The sequence below is a fragment of the Ictidomys tridecemlineatus genome, chromosome 7 (genome assembly GCF_052094955.1).
Source record: "Ictidomys tridecemlineatus isolate mIctTri1 chromosome 7, mIctTri1.hap1, whole genome shotgun sequence".
NCBI lineage: Eukaryota > Metazoa > Chordata > Mammalia > Rodentia > Sciuridae > Ictidomys > Ictidomys tridecemlineatus.
In genome coordinates, this window is record NC_135483.1 from 129279722 (window position 1) to 129299609 (window position 19888).

The window sequence follows — 19888 nt, forward strand, 5'->3', positions numbered from 1 at the left end:
TTAAGATTATATAGTGCTTATTAATTTTTTTCTTTTGTACTGGGGATTGAACCCAGGGAGGCTCTACCACTGAGATACATCCCCCATCCTTTTTATTTATTTTTTTATTGTGAGGGTCTTACTGAGCTGCTAAAGCTAGCCTCAAACTTGCCATCTTCCCGCTTTGGCCTCCCAAGTAGCTGGAGTTACAGGTATGCACTACTGCAACTGGCTTGTTAATCTTTAAATACGAAATTCTCACCTTCTTTTAAAAGCAGTTCCATAGCAAATAATGTTTTTAATCTTACCTTTCCTTTCCTTCCCTTTCCCTTTCCCCTTTCCTGTCCTTTCCTCCCTCCTCTCCCTCCCTCCCTCCCTTCCTCCCTTCCTTCCTTCCTTCTTTCCTTCCTATCTTTTTGCAGTGCTGGGGAGTCAAACCCAAGACCTTGTTTAGGCAAGTGTTATTCCACTGAGCTGCAGCACCACCTTGCAAATAAAGTATTATTAGACATTTTTTTCCAAATTGAGGATTATGAGAAGTAGAGTTAAATGATAAAAGCATGTTAATAACATAGGTAAGGTTAATGAATTTGTGAAAATGGAAGGAATGCTTTAGATTGTAAAAAGTAAGTAATATAAGAACAGATTTTATTTGTTTAGGTTTACAGCAAAATTACAGCATATCATGATTATTATTTTGGTGTGGATAGAAAAAAAAATCTACAAGTTTCATTTTGATGTAAAACTCAATCTTTTTGATAATTATCACCTATATTTCAGCATATACATTTGTCCAACGTGACTTTAAAACTCATTTTAATAATAATTTTTAGAAGAAAAAATATTTTTACCCAGTATAAATGCTGTCAGATGAACTGAACAATATCTTAAAACTTATAGTGTATTCAAATTTGGTTGAGAAAGACCTAAATTTGAGCATATTTTACAAATTCCATTACATGTTAGGAAGTTAGGAAGAAGTAAAAAAGAAAAAGAAAAACCACACATAGAAGAAAAATGTATCTGTATAAAATGTATTAGGCCTTGAGTAAGTCTAAGCATAGAGCTAAAAATGAATGAAAGAAAGATAAATTATTTAAGGATCTTTCCTTTGGGAAATGACTGTTTAAGTAAAGGAATTTTACTTTCAACCATTCATGAAAACAAATTTCAAATGTTTAAATTTTAAAGCAAGTTCAAAAGTAAATGTTAAAGTGATTCATAAAAGTGTACATATATTAGATAATTCTGTATATGATATAGAAAGTAGACAAGAGGGACACTTATACATGGTTAAAAATAAGTCTCACTTCAGAATATAAATCTTTTGAATACACAGCATTTTGGAGCCTGGGACAAAGTAGAGGCTTACTATAGGACAATAATTAATTGAGCTAATAATAACTAATTGAAATTGTACATAGAAAGTGAAAAACCAGTTTTAATCACGGTAGGAAAGACTAAAAGATATACTCTCCATATAACTATATTAGATTCAAACACATAACTGAAATTAGAGATGTGTTCATTTTGGATTTATTTATCTGAGGACTTTTTAGCATTAAAGATATGAAAACTGATAGAAAAATAAAACATTTTAGGAATGCAGTAGTTATAGGTAATGTTAGCAACTGGAATGTTGACAAGAGTGAAAGGACCTTCAAAATTATTTAGATTAACAACTGAGTGATACCAGCAGAATGTAGAAAACAACTTAAGTTAGAATTATAAACAACATCAAAAGGAGGCAGAAGCAAGATTTCAAAAAATCAAAGGCAATAAATTTAGTAGGTTCCTTCAAAAACTCAAGGAGGAAATTATTAAATTTTTATATGGTATTTAAGAATTAGACAAACTCTCTAGTACAGCATAAATTATTGTGACAGTAGCTAATATAAAATTAAGATCTGGAGGTTGGAAAAAAACAGGACAAAGTAAATTAGTTATAGTATTTCTTAAATAAAAACACTTACAACTTTCATAATTGATTTTTCCCATGCTATTGATTTCTGTAATTGCTGAATGCACAGTGCTACCTGTGCAGCACTGCGAGCTTCTGATAATGCCCTTCTCCATACCCTGAGCCCTGGAGCAATATCCTCTTCAATTCTGCATTGAAATATAGAAAAATTAAGTAGGTCATATCCACATTTATGATCACTGAATGTGAAACAATCATCACACTGAAAGCCAAGCAATGACAAAAACATGTAACAGCCAATAAGTATAAAGTTTAAGCAACTAAATTTGATGTAGTGCACAGACTGTGGCTACGTGCCTTAAAGCTTAGTCACAACCAGGTAAATGTAAGATCACTTTGCAGGATTATCAATGCACATAACAAAAAAAAATGTTTTTACAAAGCACCATGCAAATAGCATGATCCATATGGACCACAGACATACAAGAAGATACATAGATAACAGGCAATAGAAAATAGGCTCCATTTAGCAAAGAAGCACAATAATTTTTCAAGTTAATCTCAATAACCTACCCGTCACCATCACCACTAATGGATGGTGCAGGAGCAGGGACAGTAACTGTGCCCACATTATCCAGTTTGATCTGAATGGTGGTACTTAAGGGGCTCTTCAGATACCTTCTTTCAATGTTCCGCTCCAAATCAGCCAGCCTGGTTACAGCTATATCTAGGGGGTTGTCACTCTTCCGTTCTAGTGCATTTACACTGTTTTCTTCTTCTCCAGTAAGTTCTCCATCATGCTCCTTGCACAATTTAGTAAATGATTTATGTTCAAAATATACCAAGTCCTCCCTTTCTGATGCAGGCTCTGGACATATCCAACCCTACATATCAAGAAAATAATGTCATTATGGTTTCTTCTTAAAAAATGCCTGATGGGTGAATTACCTTTATTAAAAATACAGCAGCAGACACCGGCAGATATCAAGGATCTTTACTAAAAGTTTTTAACCTCAGGTTTCCTAATGCTAGGTTAAAACAAGAACAAAAAAATAAAAAAAACTAAAAGAAAAGAAAAAAGGACAAGAAAAAAGAAAAATTGAAAAAGAAAATCTTCTACTTTTGATATTATGAAAGGTATAATAAAAATCAGCAAAGTATTCCAAAAGATTTTAGACAAATATACTTATTAATTTCATGGGCCTACTTAAATGGAAATGTCTCAGTGGTCTTTGAACTTTGCTTTCTGTTTTCCTACTATCCACTACTCTTCTATGCAGGTCCTTATACTCAACATTTTCCTTTAGTTGCAGGGGCTTTACATAAACCTTTGTCATTATAGCTTTACCCTGTTTTTTTTTTAACTAGTTTTTAATGTACTCATCTGCAGCTTTCAAAAATTTGCTTTAACATGAAAATCCCGTGAGGGGAATTCTTCCCTGACATCCTTCTGGAAGTAAGACCCCATTACATGCTCACATAGGACCATATGATGCTCTTTAGTCTCCTCAGGTCAATTTTATAGTAGCATTACTACTGAATAATTTCTTTCTACCTTAAAATTCCCGAAGGCAGGGACTATGCCTGTTTTTATTCATTTATCTCTGGTATAATGAAGGCAAATAAAACATAGATATTGATTGAATAAATGAATGCTCTTATAACTTAGTTTACTTACAGTGATCTTCTGAATCAAAATCTCAAAGATTCCCCACTTTTTAACAAAGTCTCAGATTTTTTTTAAAAAAATATTTTTAGTTGTAGATGGACACAATACATTTATTTTTATGTTGTGCTGAGGACTGAACCCAGTGCTTCACATGTGCTAGACAAGTGCTCTACCACTGAGCTGAAACCCCAGCCCCAAAGTCTTGAATCTTATCAGGGCATTGAAGTACCTCAATCTACCTTTTTTTTTCCCCATTCACATATCCTGTGCTGCAGTCAAATTTCATGATTCCTTGCTTCACAATATGATACATTTCCTGATGCTGGTGCTCTCTTATGTTGGTTCCATTTCTTAGTACATATTCTCCAGTCTCTGACAAAACCTTAACTCAATTTCTACATGAAATCTTCCCTGAACTCTTCCATATCTCCATCAGAAGTCTTTATTTTTTAAATTCGGCATTACTCTGTACTTCTCTATGATTAGAAGTTAATAATAGATTCTGTAATATGTATATATATCTTACCTTCCTCTTAAATACAAGCTTTCTGAGGGTAAGAAACCCTCAGAAGTTAGGTCATGTTAACCCTAACCACATTTTATTCAGTTTTGTGTTGTCTTCTGTCTGATATGAAATTGATATTTAACAAATGCATATTAAATGAAAAACAGAAAAAAACTTTTAAATTAAATCTCTTTAGAGATAATTATTTTATCCTATATATTAGGATTAAGCCTCTCCCTTTTTCTCAATAGGATATTTATATTCAGGAGAGGATGGAGCCCAGGTGTGTCTCAGTGGTACAGTGCTCACCAAGGATGGAATTATGTATGATACACATGAGTGCATTAGGTATAGTTCATGTCCAATGAACTTCCTTCCCACATTCTGAAAGGGATATGAAATTATTAAATAGAGAACACCATGCAAACATAGTATATCTTCATGTCTGCAAGGCAACTGACAAAAAAAGACTAGCATTAGAAAAGCCTAGATGGTTGAAAACTATATCCAAAAAATTTGGTAATTAACAGACCTTGTCATTTCAGAAAAGGTCCTTAGTGCCACTTCCTAAAGGTTCTACATTTGATTTCTCTTGTTTATGAATAACTTAGTTGGTTCCTATAGACCTTCAGGTAATGTGAAAGTATGCAGGAATTTTATTTATTTATTTATTTGTTCTTTTGTTATCAATGACAGAAGAATGTATTTTAACATAGCATACATACATGGAGTATAACTTCCCATTCTGTGTTGTACATGATGTGTAGTTACACTGGTCATGTATTCATATATGAACACAGTAAAGTTATGTCTGATTCATTCTACTGTCTTTCCCATTCCTATTCTTCCTTCCTTCTTCCCCATCCCCCTACCCCAATCCTATGAACCTCCACTCCTCCCTCCACCCCCCAACCCCCAACCCATCTATTGTGAGACACATAAGCAGAAATTTTAATACTGTTAATGAATAAAAATATTCATATGCTAAAAAGTATACTCAAATGAAATTAATAAAAATATAATCATGATAAATTCAAATTGTAGCTTTGAAGTTTAAGCAACTAATCACAAAAATACCACATGTGACAGAAGTCACTGAAAGTATTCTGAAAGAGGCTCAGAGGTTTTTGTTACAGTGCCTATTAAGTAAAGTATGATGTGGAGGCTAAAAGGGTGGTACAAATTCAGATAGCATTAATAGAAGTATAATGCCAGCTGAAGGAGAATAAAATTCCCATGCATGCATTTAGACATCTCTGCATACATTTATGAATACAATATTTTAAGTAGATATTGATACTGGTGCCATTCAAAAGAGAATCATGAACCTGGAAACTATTCCATAGGACTAATGACTGAAGGAATTAATTAGCTTATAAAAGAAATGATTTAAAAGAGACTAAAGGGTGGTCTTTAGAGAAATGGAAGTAATTAGACATTTTCTTTACTCAACACAGATCTAGGACTAGGACTCACAGATATTTCTACAATATAAAATATTAAATTATTAAAAATATTTGTAGAAATGAATGCACCTAAGTAGACCAAGGCCACTTGCTTAACCACCTGTGCCATTGCAATGACTAGCTCCCCAGGCTAAACATATAACTATTTTTTTTTTTTGCAAAGCGGGTGGGAGGTTCCTGGGGATAAAACTCAGGGGCACTCGGCACTCGACCACTAAGCCACATCGCCAGCCCGATTTTGTATTTTATTTAGAGATAGGGTCTCACTGAGTTGCTTAGCGCCTCACTTTTGCTGAGGCTGGCTTTGAACTCACAATCGTCCTGTCATAGCCTCCTGAGCTGCTGGGATTTCAGACATGTATCATCACACCTGGCTTTATATAACTAATTTTTAAGAAAGAAATATGAAATCCGCTACAGATGTTAAAACAATGTTTTGTGGTTAACTTCATCAGGTCTTCATCACTTGTATTCTTAGACTTTTTAAGACTACTATAATTACAATTCAACTCTTAGAATAATACAAAATAATTCAGAAGTCCTTATTATTAGGATGTTAAGACATCTTACTTAAACAGCAAATCCCACTTAAGAACATTTAAGCAGCCAGCAATGTGAAGAAGTCCATGCATCAAAATCTGAGTATGTCATTAGGAAAATGTTTCAGGACTACCCTTTGACCAAACATAATTTTGAAAAGTTTAATGATATGCTTTCCCAACTGATGGTCAATTAGAATTGGCAAATTAGATGGGAAAAAAGCTGGAGAAAAATAGGAAACATTTTAACTAGCAAGTAGTAACTGACCACAAGAGAGAACAAAAACAGAGAAGCAGTATGATAGTTTAGAAAGTAAGGTCCTGTACACCACATTTAGTTTAATGGCAAAACCTTTTCACCTTTCCTGAGGGAATCATTATCTAATAATTGGTCTTCATACTAATGATCCTGTCACCAAGATAATTTAAATTACACTAATTATTCTCAATTTAAGAAGGCAGTAAAACGTATAACCTAAGAGATCCAACAAACATGTTAAAAATTATGGCACTAAATGGAATAATTTTCATTTCTGCAGAAAATTAACTTTGAGGAAGAGTTCATTTGTTGAAGATGCCAGATGAATGAGGCATTTTTATATTGTGTTACAGTTTCAGGAGGAGGAGACATATAGTTTGCTAGCATGATAATTTAAGCAAATAATTTTAGCTTCCCAACATTGATAACTATGTTTGTGGCAAAAAAGGGATATTTTTTACCTCTTGAAAACTATATTTTTTGAAGGTCCTTAAAACTAATTATGAAACAAAATTTTAATTATTATGATAGTATTAGGCCACAAATTTCTCAATCTGAATAAAATATGAAATTAAGTCAAATTAGAGAGACTAAATTTTGTGAAACTGCAGATGTCTCTGCTTTTCATGTTTATTCATTATCCATTTACTCATACAGATAACAACACCTTATTATCAATTCAAGTAACCTTTCCATCCCTGTTTGCAAGACCAAAAATTCTTGCACAAAAGTAAAGCTTTCTTTCTGCCTAATCACTTCTGATCATGGCCTATGACATGGTAATATCCATTTTAAACTACATAGAGTAAAAGGCTGACATATAAGACATTTGTATTTTGATCCTATATGAAATACTACAGTAGGAATTTGATGAGATTTATTTTAGAACACTACATTTATCATAGGGAAAGCAATGAATTTTGCTTGAGGTAAAGAACTCCATACCACAAATAATACCTGAATACCATTAAGGGGGTGACAAGATCTAGTAAAAAGCATGTAGGCTCTGGATTAAACAGATTTAGTTTGAATCCACATTTAGCCACTTACTTATATGACCGTTGGCAGGTTACTTACTCTGAGCCTGGTTCCTTACCTGTAAAATGGGTAAAATTAACTCAGGACTATTTTAAGAATTAAATGAGATAAAGTGAAAACATTTAGTATAGTAACTGGCATATATTAGGCATATAAAAAATATTAGTTACCTTCCATTAGCCTAAAAAACAGATTTTATACCAAGTCAATTTTACCTTCACTTGCAAACTTGCTGATGCAACTCTCCTTTCTAGATCTTCTACCTGTTGAAGGATACTCAAGTCCATTTCCATTGCTTGTTCTTCTACTGACCAGTTTTCCACAATATCTCGTGTTACCTGGCTTTCTTCATTTTCATTTAATTCAATAATAGCAACTACATTTGAAAAGAAATTCATTTTAAAATCCACTTTATTTTCCTCTCCTCAGTGATCAGAAAGTGAATAAAATCATGTACATCTAACTTAACAATCATAAGCAGGCAGTTTACTCTAAAAAAGGAGAAACACTTTTTCTAAGAGACAATATTGTTCAGGTGCTAAAAATTATAATAAATACTTATTTAAGAAATGTAAATAGTTACTGTTGAACAACATTGAAAAAACTAGCAATAATAGAATTAAGACATATCAAAATGTTTTAGGATAAAAGAATTAACTGTCATAACTATACAAGAAAGCAGAAGTCTTTTAGGCACATACCATCCTTGTTCTTGATACATGCTTGAGTAATATAATCCAAGTGTTTCTGAATTTGTTTTTGTAATGCCTTTTCTCTGATTCCTCTGAGATGTAGCACCTTGAGCAAAGTTTTCAGGTCCTCGGGGTCAATAATCCTCCACCAACCAAACTGCATTTCTAAGTCAAAATATGTAGATCTTTTACAAATATTTTGAATAGGAAATAATGGCACAAAACAAATCTAAAGATTTATTAACTACATATAAACTCACAAGAGATTCAGTTATAAGAATCCAAAATAATAAAATAAGTAAGTGTCTATAAGCTATCTTAATGTACCTACCTTCTGGAATAGGTTTTGGACTAGGAAAATCTACTGGTTTTGCTACTTCAACAGCTGCAGGTTGAGTTGATGAGACCTTTTCATTCTGAGGTACTGGAGATTCACTTTTACTTGAAGCAACATTGGAAGTCAAGAATGAATTACCATTTCCTTCAGATAATCCCAACCCTGATCCCAGAGTAGGTAAAGGTGATGTAAATGGAATATTGGAAGTAAGCACACCAGTGGACCACCCACAAAACTGAAGTCCCATCATAGACACTCCGCTTTTCATCTGTAACAACAAAACGTTTTAAAGTAGATTAAGAACTTATGGAAAATGTCTATAATCTGAAATTATTTTTCAATTTTGAAAAAAAATATTTTCATTTATCACAGGTGGAAGAAAACTAAATACATTAGAAACAGCAAGATTAAATTCCATATTCTTATTTTGCTTTTAGATACACCATAACAATAAGTTAAAAAGTAATAAAGTAGACTTAAACACAGGTTAGAAACTGGTAGTTCTAATAAAGCTTGGGACAGAAATTCTGATTTGCTTCAGTTTTCAGGCTGTGACAGACTATATGACAGACTACTCAATTGATTCCTCTTAAGTGAAATCTTTATGGGGTCAAAGATTAAAGAAAGCAATATCACAATGAGTTTCAGTTAATGGTACTAACCTGAAGAGGTGATACAGCAAATGGATTTAGGCCAACAGGATTCTGAGAAGATGATCCAAGAAGAGGAGCTGGGGCAGGTGAAGGTGACTTGGATGGTGGATGAGACTGAGGAGTCACTAAAGAAGTTGACGTATCGGCATGGGTAAGTGAAGTATCATCACAAGGCGTTCTTGGCAAAAGGCTAAACCATTGTCTATTCTTTTCAGTCAGTGTTTTTAACAATTGGTCATTGGGGAGAGGACTATAGAATTTCCCTGGACCACCTGAACCAGTGTTAAACAGATTAGCGTCTGTCTTCTCCATGTTGCTTTGTGATGCTGTTGATGGAATGCTGCTCACTGAATGTTTTCCACTATTTTGATAAGACAGTGTGCACCCATTTGCACTAACATTTGGTTTGGAGGTCACAATGTCTGACTCAGGAGGCATCTTAGCTACTTCCAAAAGCTTGCTTAATTTGGAAAAAGAGCCAGGTTTCTGAAGAAACAGATTTGTGTTATCTTTTTCTTTAAGATCTTCCTTTTGCTCACAGTGATCTATATTTGAACAATTTAAAGTATCCCCAGAAGTCTCAAACATTTCTTCTTTGATTTGGATACTTTCTGCCTTTTTAAGTTTTTCTCTTTCTTTTGCAATTTCTTCTAGTCCTACAAAAACAAAATGTGTTATGAAAATCAGTTATTCCAAGTCAAGCCAATATTGTAATTAAATTTTATTATTTATGAAATTATATGCATAAATATTTAAATTACCTTTTCTAGATGACCTAATAATACTCTCCAGATTCTCATTTTATATATTATTTTTCCATTATTGGAAAATTAATAAAAGCCCTATTTCACAGAAACAATCATGAGTGACAGTTTAGTATAAAACTTCCAGAAATTCTCTGTCCTTAAGCCTATATAGCTAAAAAGAGGGCATCTTGTCAAAGAATAGTCTAATCTACCTGTTTTACTGAATAATACTCTATAAATACCTTGCTGTGTCAATATAAATTTTAATAGCTACAGAGTATTCAATGGGTTACATCATAATTTAAATAGCCAATCTTCTACTGATAGACATTAATAGGTCTCAATTTTTCACCATTATTAGCAATTCTATTTTGATGAATGATCTTGTATCTGCATTTCTGTTTTTCTTTTCTTTTCTGATTTATTTCCTTGGGATAAATATGTAGAGGAAAAACTCAGTGAGTGTTAAGATACATACTTTTCAGAGTTTTAAACATATATTGTCAAAATGCCCTTTATACTGTCTGGATCAAAATATACTCATACCAGATGAGAACATCTGTCTGCCTACACCCTCAACGAAACTGGATGCTGTCAATATTTCTTGTCTTTGCCAATATCTAGGAGGTGAAAATCTCAGTCACATTATTTCTGATCATTAGTAAGGCTGAATAGTTTTTCATAGGTTTATTAATATTATTTCTGCTTTGTGAACTTCTGGTTCATGTTTTTTTTCCATCACATAAAAATAATTTATAGGAATTCCTTTAAAAATATAAATCCAGCTAGGTATAGTGGTGCATGCCTATAATTCCAGCAACTCCAGATGCTGAGGCAGGAGAATTCCAAGTTCAAGGCCAGTTTCAGCATCTTAGTGAGGCCCTAAGCAATTTAGTGAGACCTTGTCTCAAAATAAAAAAATTTAAAAAGGGCTGGGGATGTGGCTCAGTTATTAAGCGCCCCTCCCTGTTCAATCTCTGGTAGCTAAATAAATAAATAAAAGTAAAATCCACTACTTTATTCAATATGTTTAAAAGTTCTCACATTCTCTCTTGAAATTAGTTTTTAACTGAAATTAAATCCTATACATTACACTTATATTTCTGACAAATATAAACTAACAGGACTAGATTTACACTTATAAAAAATTCACAAGCAGAAAAAAACATGAAACAACAGTTTGCAAGAAATGGATATCACATAACAAAGCTGAAAAAAATCAGTAAGCCCTATAATTGCCCCAGAACATTGCCTTGGGATAGGTTCCACATGCAACGCAGAGAGGGAGAATCCAGAAAGAGGCTGGCAGACTGACTAAGGGGAGTCTTGGGAGGAAAGGGGAGTCTATTCTGGAAAGCAGAGAGCTGTCTATTCTGCAAAGAGAGAACTCTGGAGATCTGCAGAAGGATCTCTTGAGTATTCAGATGAGGAAGATCAGTACACATGTAACCCACTAGAGGTTGGGGGGAAAAAACAATGTGAAAGGTTTATAGGTGACAGTGCGAGGTGTACACACAGGCTGGTAATATTGCTGTTCCTACAACCAGAATGGTAAGCCTCAAGATTCATAGGCATTAGTTACTCAGAAGGATCTTGCTTCAGTGGCAGGGGATAATTATCCTAGACTGAGTAATGTTCTAGTTCAGCCTAACAAATTTTAAATACAAGATATGAAAGGATCAATCTTTTCCAAAGTAACTTAACTGTTTCTCAGTTTAAAAAGCTCAAGAGTATTTATAGGAATTTAAAAACATCCAACACCCCTAACAAGATAAAATCCATAATGTCTGGTGTCCAACAGAAATGTCATTTCTAATGTCATGGCTTTCTAGAAAGGTAGCAAACAGGGGTGGAAGAATTTTTCCTTAGAGGCAGAGATTAATTCACTTGGCAGAGTTAGAATGATCTCAGTAGCTATGCCTGAAGATGGCAGAAACATGATAAACTACAGATGCTGATTAGTGGTTTGAAATTTGGTTCTATCCCATTTCTTAATCAGCTTAAAGACTTTCATGAGTCCTGAGGAGGAGGGTGAACTAAAAAGGATAACAGATGCCCTGTTAGGAGGGAATACAGGGGAAACTCCACTCTTTGTGAGGCAACTTATCACTTTAGATATGAAGCCAGTTGCTGTGAAGCCTGGCACAGAGGAGCCCGAGTATGATCAACAGCAGGAGGAAATTCATCAGCTTTTAAAGCAAGACCCTGTTAAACAATGAGCAGTCTGGGTTGACTAATAGTACTGGGGCATATGTTGCCACTCTGTTTCTGGTCTGGATGCATAGTAACAATGATAATCCATATCCCACTGGGGTGATTTCCCTGAGTCTCTTGGAATGTAATCTGAACTAGATCTACAGAGGATGTAGCTATCCTGAGACAACTAGGTGTGTTAGTATGATTATAAGACAACCCAGGTTCTGAGAGGACCAGACTAGACAACATGATGTTAGCACAGAGAATGTTGAATAACTGATTCAGAGCAGGTCTTTCTAAATGGACAATGACTTTGATTTTATTTCTTCACCTGGGAGATACTGTTATAAATGAAATAGTTCTTTTAGATCATTCATGTTTTATCATAGGGCAGGAAATGGAAAGAGAGAGCCTAATAAGTGGTACAGGTTTCTACTCCAAATGAAAGAAGGAACTAAGAAGAGGATAGATTGACTACAGTTCTGGTGATGTCTTCTTCACATCAATAAATGTTATATTGCTCATAAACAGAAAGAATGACAAGACAGAAATTGAGGGGTTGCCTAATTTTAGAATGTGGGAATGTGGTTCTATTCCAAAACTTGAAAGGCCCATTGAGACTATGAAAAAGAGACATATGTGGGCTGGGGATGTGGCTCAAGCGGTAGTGCGCTCGCCTGGCATGCGTGCGGCCCAGGTTCAATCCTCAGCACCACATACAAACAAAGATGTTGTGTCCGCCGAAAACTAAAAAAATAAATAAGTAAATATTAAAAAATTTCTCTCTCTCTCTCTCTTTAAAAAAAAAGAGACATATGAGACAGATTATCAAATAGTTTATAGGCTCTAGCAATTGCTAGGAGAGATGGAATCATTAGATGATTAGATAGAGAAGGTCCACAGGAGAATTATTAAGCTTCATTCCCACAAACCCTGTAAGGATGCAAAGAATACAGCCAAAGAAAGAATGTTGTATCATCTGGATTCTTAATATGGGATCAAGACAAGAATACTCATGGTCATTAGCTCTACTTTATGATTTGATTTAACTCTTTATGCCAGGCTTCTTTGTTTCTAAATCTGAGTTCTTCTAAATGGAGTAAGGACGGGGCTGAGTTCCTGGTTTCCCCTCTAAGAGGTCATGAAACATACTCCTCAGATCATCATGCTGGAAAGGAGAAGAGCCTCGAAAATTTATGAGACTGCTAGAAATGCAGGACTAAGTATCTATTATTCTGAAAAACAATAGATCCTTATTGAAAAAGCTCTGGAAAACTGGTTCTTCTACTGGGATTTGGGTTCAGTATTACTTATAGTTGAAAGACTGAATCATAATCACTGTAAAAACTTCTGGACTTTTTTTTTTTTTGGTGCAGTATTAGGGATTGAACCCAGGGATGTGTTACCACTGAGCCACATCCCCAACATTTTATTTTTATTTTGAGACAGGGTCTCACTAAATTGCTTAGACTGGTCGAAGACTTGTGATCCTCCTGCATCAACCTCCTGAGTTTCTGGGATTACAGGTATATGTCACTGTACTCAGCTGCATGTAGACTTTTTTGTGTGAACTCTAGTTATTCCTTTATCAGACTACATTAACTGGCAAGAAAATACTGGTTATTTAAATCCCAAACAAGTAGGTCTATATATCAGCTGAAAATATTTACTGTGACCTCTGCTGGTACCTTCTATAACTACTGGCCATGTATGTTAACAAAACCCACCATATTTATAAGGCCTGACAACACTGTATGACAATGTTTCACCCCTACTGGAGAAAGAGACTGCATTTCTTATATAAGAATAGATTCAAGCAGGGGTAATCAGCAGCTTCATTTCAAACCTGAATAACCCTGTTTGGCTCTTTCACACTAGAAATGTAAGTATGTGTATAAGTCTCCACCAAAGAGACTCTGAAAGCATTTGTTAGTTTGTGGGTATTTCACTTCCTCAAGCTGATGAATGATATATACCTTTTTTGGATGTGAAATTGCTGTGCCTCTTGCATGTACGGACAATATACATACCATTAAGATGGAGACATTTCAGAATAGTATTCTGAAAGATGGCTCCACCAACTCCTTCAACAATGACTGGTCTGGGATTCCTCCGCTCTTTAAACTTTGAACAACTGCTTATACCTCATATAGGTCCTTAAATCTTGGTGAAGTTCTTTAGACTCAGAAGTCAAGGAGCAGAAATGGAGGATTATACCTCAAAGTTTCTTTCCTCTTTTGTACTTTTGTAAAGTACTTTTGTATTTTCAATAGATGCCTAAAAGGTTGTTGTGGCTTTCATATTACAAATGAATAAATGAATATACATTTGGATTCTCTCCTGCTTTCCTGATGGCACTTGCTAGCCATACCCACAAGAAGGGGAATTTTGACATTCTTACTCCAAAGAGCTCTAAATCTTTGTTGTATGCTTATTTTAAAAGTGGGAGATTTTTCCTGTAGTCCTTATATCCACAGAGCACCTCGAATCTGGAGGACACTTTTGGTGAAAAAATGACAACTCCTGGTTTCATGTTAAAGTTTCTGTTCCAGAGGAAAAGGACAGACCATATGAACACTGCAGAAGATATTGATGGACTTGGGCATAAATGTGCCTGACCAAAGAAGGTGCAAGGGTGGTTGGAATACAAGTAACTCACTTCATCTTTCTTACAGACATTAACAAACTCTGTACTCACTCAATGACATAATACAAAGCTATGACAATACTGAATTTGTCATCCTCAACCTATTTGCCTGCAGAGTACCTTCCAGATGTCTACTCCAAGGTACACCACAGAAATTACTGTTATCTGGTCCTCATTTGCCTGGCCTTCTATAATTCTGTTCTTATTAATTACATTATATAAAACTCTCTTTACCTTCTCAAGTCAAAAGAAACACTCTTATCTAGACTTCCAGTGTACCCAACATCAGGGTTATTGAAAAGTGGCACAAAACTCTCAACTTCTACTTTAGACCTCCAGTTGAGTCCAACTAATAGCATGCTGGCAGTATGCTAACTCCAGGGAAAAATAAATGAGAAGTGGATAGAAAATGCAGCATTGACAAGGTCAGTGATCACAGGTTAGAACTCTAGGTGCTTCCTATGTGAAAGGTAGGCTCTTCTTGCTTCCCACCTGGATATATAATACTACACACTTTGGAAGTAACTTGGAGACATTTTGTAGTGACTCAAAACCCAAAGGGCACTGTTGAACTTTTCAGCTGTGGTCTTTATTACCAGCATCAGAGCTTCCCTGCAGGTGTAAGGGATATAGGCTTTTATTACTTTGCACAAGGACTTTTTTCTTGAATATGCTCCTCTGAAGCAGAGGTCTGACCATAACCAGCTATCCTGGGGGGAACAATTGAGAAGGCATGGCTCTTATCTCTTAACAAATAAGCATCAAATTTTTGGCCCAAATAGTATTATATAATTGTGTAGCTCTGGACCATTTGTTGGATATAAGGCCAAATGACTCAGGTAAGCTCCACACTTCCTAACGTGGCAACATGTTGTTTGCTTTGGAATTTGTCTGGTTATGTCTCTTTTAGCACTGTCAATGAATACTGAAAGCATTATTTAAACATACAATTGAGCTGGTATGGTGATGTATGCCTATAGTTCTAGCTATTTAAGAGGCTGACACAGGAGGATTGCAAGTTGAGGCCAGCCTGGGCAACTTAGCAATACTGTCTCAAAAAACAAAAAGAGATGGGATATACCCAGTGGAAGAGTGTTTGCCTAGCATATTCTGGGTTCAATCCTTAGTACTGGGGGGTGTGGACACCCAGCTGGTTCCTGTTGCAAATGAGCTAACCCAAGGGTCAGGGGGTGGACTGAAAGGGAATAAGCCATTAGTTTTTAGCTCAAAGTCCTGATCCTTCCTTTGCCCCAGGACCAGCAAGCTAGCTTAGCCACTGAACAACAGAATCCTTAGCTGATGTTAGCACTGTTCCTGGGCCCTTGGTATACAGACACTGGCCCTGGTATTCATACCCCTAGCTCAGGGGTCCTCTATTATTTCTCAGAAAAATAAAGGGTTTTGTATCTTTCTTAGAATGATCTAAAATGTTCAATGCTATGAAAGGCAGGGGTTCTCTCTCAGAATGGTCTTGTTGCTTGTTGAATTTGTTACTGGAGAGGGCACATCCCCTATGGAACCACTATCAAGGCTCAGGAGATTCTGTGTGCTCTGTTAATAAACTTTGTTGTTATACATGGTATAAAGTACCATAGAGAATAAAAAGTAATACAAATTAGATTATAAGATTTAAATAATATAAGTAAATAGTAATAATAAGTAGAGCAATATGCCAAAATAATGTCATTATTAATTATTTGGTTTTCTAGGAGTATACACATAGTAAATTAGTTCCACTTAAATAAGCTGGAAAGTTCATGGAAGGGTTAGGGTTTCAGCCATATCAAAAAAGATCAATAAAATTTAGATGGTTGAAGAAAAGGCAGATTATTGTTATAATGACCAGGATTTGGCCAAGCACAGTAACACAGAGACATAGGAGGAGGAATACACGTGTTGAGCAATAGTAAGTAGGTAGATTAACCAAGCTGAATTATTTTTCATTATTGTTGTTGTTGTTGTTGTTATTATTATTATTATTATTATTATTATTATTGTACTGGGATCAAACTAGGCAAACATTTTATTATTATTATTATTATTATTATTATTATTATTATTATTATTATTATTATTGTACTGGGGATCAAACTAGGCAAACATTTTACCATTAAGCTATACCCAGTCCTTTTTATTTTTGGATAGAGTCTTGTAAAATTTCATAGGCTGGCCCTGAACTTGTGATCCTCCTGCCTTGGCCTCCTGAATAGCTTGGATTAAATGCTTGTGCTACCACTCCTGGCTTGGCTTAGGTGAATTTTTATTAGAGAACAGTGCAAAGATAGTTTGAAGTCAGATTTGTACACAGACTTGGATGCTAAGTACAGATTTATTACATCATCCTATAGGCAATAGGGTGTCATTCAAGATTTTGGAGTAGGTGGTGAAAGAACATAACAGAATGAGGGAATTGTACATAGAGAAATTGAGGAGGATTGTAATAACTGAGTTATATATTGATAAAGGACTAATTTCAGTATGTTGCAAAGGGACTGATAATTTCAGTATTTTGAAAGAAAAGTTGATGTCCTAGATAACTTCAGGTTCACATGCCCAGAGAATGATGTGGCTCTTAATCAAACTGAAGAATATTTAATGGTCTGGGATAGGGCTCAGATTGGTCTTGTTTAAGAATCTCAGGTGATTTCTAATCAAACCAATGTAAACAGCTACTCACTTGGGCATTTCTTTATCTGTTCTTAAGCTTTAGCAGGCTCTGCACTCCAAATGACTTACAATATTTTCAGTTTTATTTAGATTTCTATACTAAAACTTTTATTAAATTTCATTACAAATAACCCTTCTTCTTGACTTTGATTTTGTTTAAGGCATCACAATTTTTTATACTGAGGATCAAGTCATCAAATTTATCTCTGATTCCACTTTTCCTGCATCACCCTCAATAATTTCTTAGAGCAATCTTCAAGATCTCTTTCTTTGTTCCTGTTACCTCTGTTTATACTTAAGTTTAGGGTCTTCCTACTTTTCAGCTAAGCTTCTGGAATGATCTCACCACTGGCTTCTCTATCCTTTCTTATTCCAATCTAATGTGTAGTTTGCTTCCAGGGTATTTATTTTTGTGTAGTTACCCTGCCTAAATTAGTCCTCAAAGAGGTCACATCTAGAGGCAGAGATGCCCATGTGTGCCAGAAACTACAATGAAATCATAATGGTCTTGTTGCTTATTGAATTAAGTAGGCTAGAAAACCTTTCCCTTCATTGAGATTTTTAAGCCCTTGCTTTTATCGTTGATGGCTCTGAGCTTATTCATTAAATTACAGAATGCCCCAGTATTCACCAAAGTTGCTGGTTCTGTATTGGGAAGCAAATGGACAGAGACCTAATTAGAAAGACTAAGGTTTCCCCAAATTTATTGATAAGAACAAATCAGTTTTTGTTAGATATTGGGTTTTACACAAAATTTTCATTAAAAGGTTGATTCTACTACGAAAAGAAAAAGCTTAAACAACCACCTTGTTTATTATTTCTACTATAATCATCTATGTGATTACCTAATCTTTTCTCACATTGGACTATAAATGCTACATGGCATGGATTATGTTTCATATAACTTTGTGCTTCCTGCTGTGCCTACCTAGCTTACTGTGGGTACTTGAAAAATATGTTGAAAGAAGTTTATGCCTCCACATACCACCATGGGTCAATTGCCACATGACAAAATTTATAAACCCTGGCATAACACTTTTGGCCCCATCAGAATTCAGACATTTAAAAATGCCCAGACATAGAGTTCTGAAAAGTTCAATATGAGAAAGTTCACTGAGCATAAATATACAGCATACTGTGCCAGTTAATGTAGCAGAAATGAAGCCAGCAAAATAGTCTAAAGGTGTATTAGGAAAGATTAGTGGTAACACAAAAGTCAAGAAAGGAAGATGTGATCACAAATTTCAAATATGAACAAGATTTTGAAATGAATGAGGATTATAATAAGGACCTTAATAGAAAGTTATCTGCAGGGGTACTGTTGGGCTGAATGCTTTTTGAGAAAATTAAAGAATAAGCCTCATAATTGAAAGTTTAAATTGGAAAAAAAGAAATCCTAGTGCAGCATCTAAAGGTTAGGCAAGATCTGTGTCCACTAAACAAGAAACAGAATACCTTATGTTTAATGTCAGAAAGACTGACAGAAGAAAACTCAGGGGCAAGAAGGAAATACCTATCAGTGAAAGGAGCATTATAAGTTCAAAAGGAATAGAAGTCAAGATTTTACAATGTTTATTAATAAAGCACACTTGATTATGGATGGACAAAATACACTGAAAAAGTAACAGGGTTTGAAAAAATACGGTTTCTTATTTAAGATTGTACTTTGTAACAGATTAATAGTTCCTACCTTCACCACTTTCCATGCCTTCTACAAAAATCCCCCCACATTGGGGAAGAATCCAGTATCTGCGTCTGTAACGATCCTGGCCGAACATCATCGAACGTAATGAATGAGAAGCATCGAAGAGCTTCCTTCTGTACTGACTTTGTTGCTGTTAAAAAACAGTATGTATAATTACATTATGGATGCTAAAGGCTTTAAAAATTAACAGATGGGCGACTTTAAACCTATTATGATTTTAAAGTGGATAAATTTCACTACTGGGAAAAGATAGCAAAAGGTTAAATATGACATGGTTGACTTCAATTTTAGTAACATTTATAAAGACAAATTATTTTCAGAAAAAATGGAATATTTTATTCCACTAGATTAAAAGGATAAGTTTCATTTTGTCAGGTATCTTAAAGTAGATCATGCCTTAACATGTAAAACATGATCTTATATATGATTATTTTTTTGAGCCAAAGCAAAATGGCTCAATTCTATAGATCATTAGAGAGAGGGTAAGATCAACAATACTTATATATGTAATTGACCAAGGCTATATTTGCTTATTTTTGTATTCATGCTACAAATCTAGGTGACATTTGACTAAATTTTGAGATAGATCTGTAAATTGGTCATTAAAATATACAGGCATCTCAATACTCATAAAAATTCATTTTTTCTTATAAAAAGTTCATTGTAAATTTCACTAATGCTATTGAAATTTGGTTTTTAATGGTAATTATATAAATATGTACTATTTATAAATCCAATGCAAATAAAATCCACAAATGTAATAATTTAAAATAAAACCTATGATGCTGAAATAATTACTATAAAACTCAACTACATTTTTTTAATATTTATTTTTTAATAGTAGTTGGACACAATACTTTTATTTTATT

General features: G+C 34.5%; 1 protein-coding gene across 23 annotated transcripts in view; it reads right to left on the bottom strand.

Moving 5' to 3' along the window:
* Baz2b (bromodomain adjacent to zinc finger domain 2B) overlaps window positions 1–19888 on the bottom strand; it is a 346930-nt gene that overhangs the window by 11433 nt on the left and 315609 nt on the right. For 18 of the 23 annotated variants that reach the window (XM_040294351.2, XM_021731270.3, XM_078017461.1 and 15 more), the window contains 7 exons: window positions 19005–19149; window positions 9068–9714; window positions 8400–8673; window positions 8078–8233; window positions 7592–7752; window positions 2474–2784; window positions 1953–2088 (listed from right to left, as the gene is read on the bottom strand). In XM_040294351.2, coding sequence (XP_040150285.2) covers window positions 1953–2088; window positions 2474–2784; window positions 7592–7752; window positions 8078–8233; window positions 8400–8673; window positions 9068–9714; window positions 19005–19149 — 1830 coding nt within the window. The remainder of the gene's footprint in view (window positions 1–1952; window positions 2089–2473; window positions 2785–7591; window positions 7753–8077; window positions 8234–8399; window positions 8674–9067; window positions 9715–19004; window positions 19150–19888) is intronic. The other 5 variants (XM_021731362.3, XM_021731303.3, XM_078017460.1 and 2 more) reach the window with 2 other exon arrangements.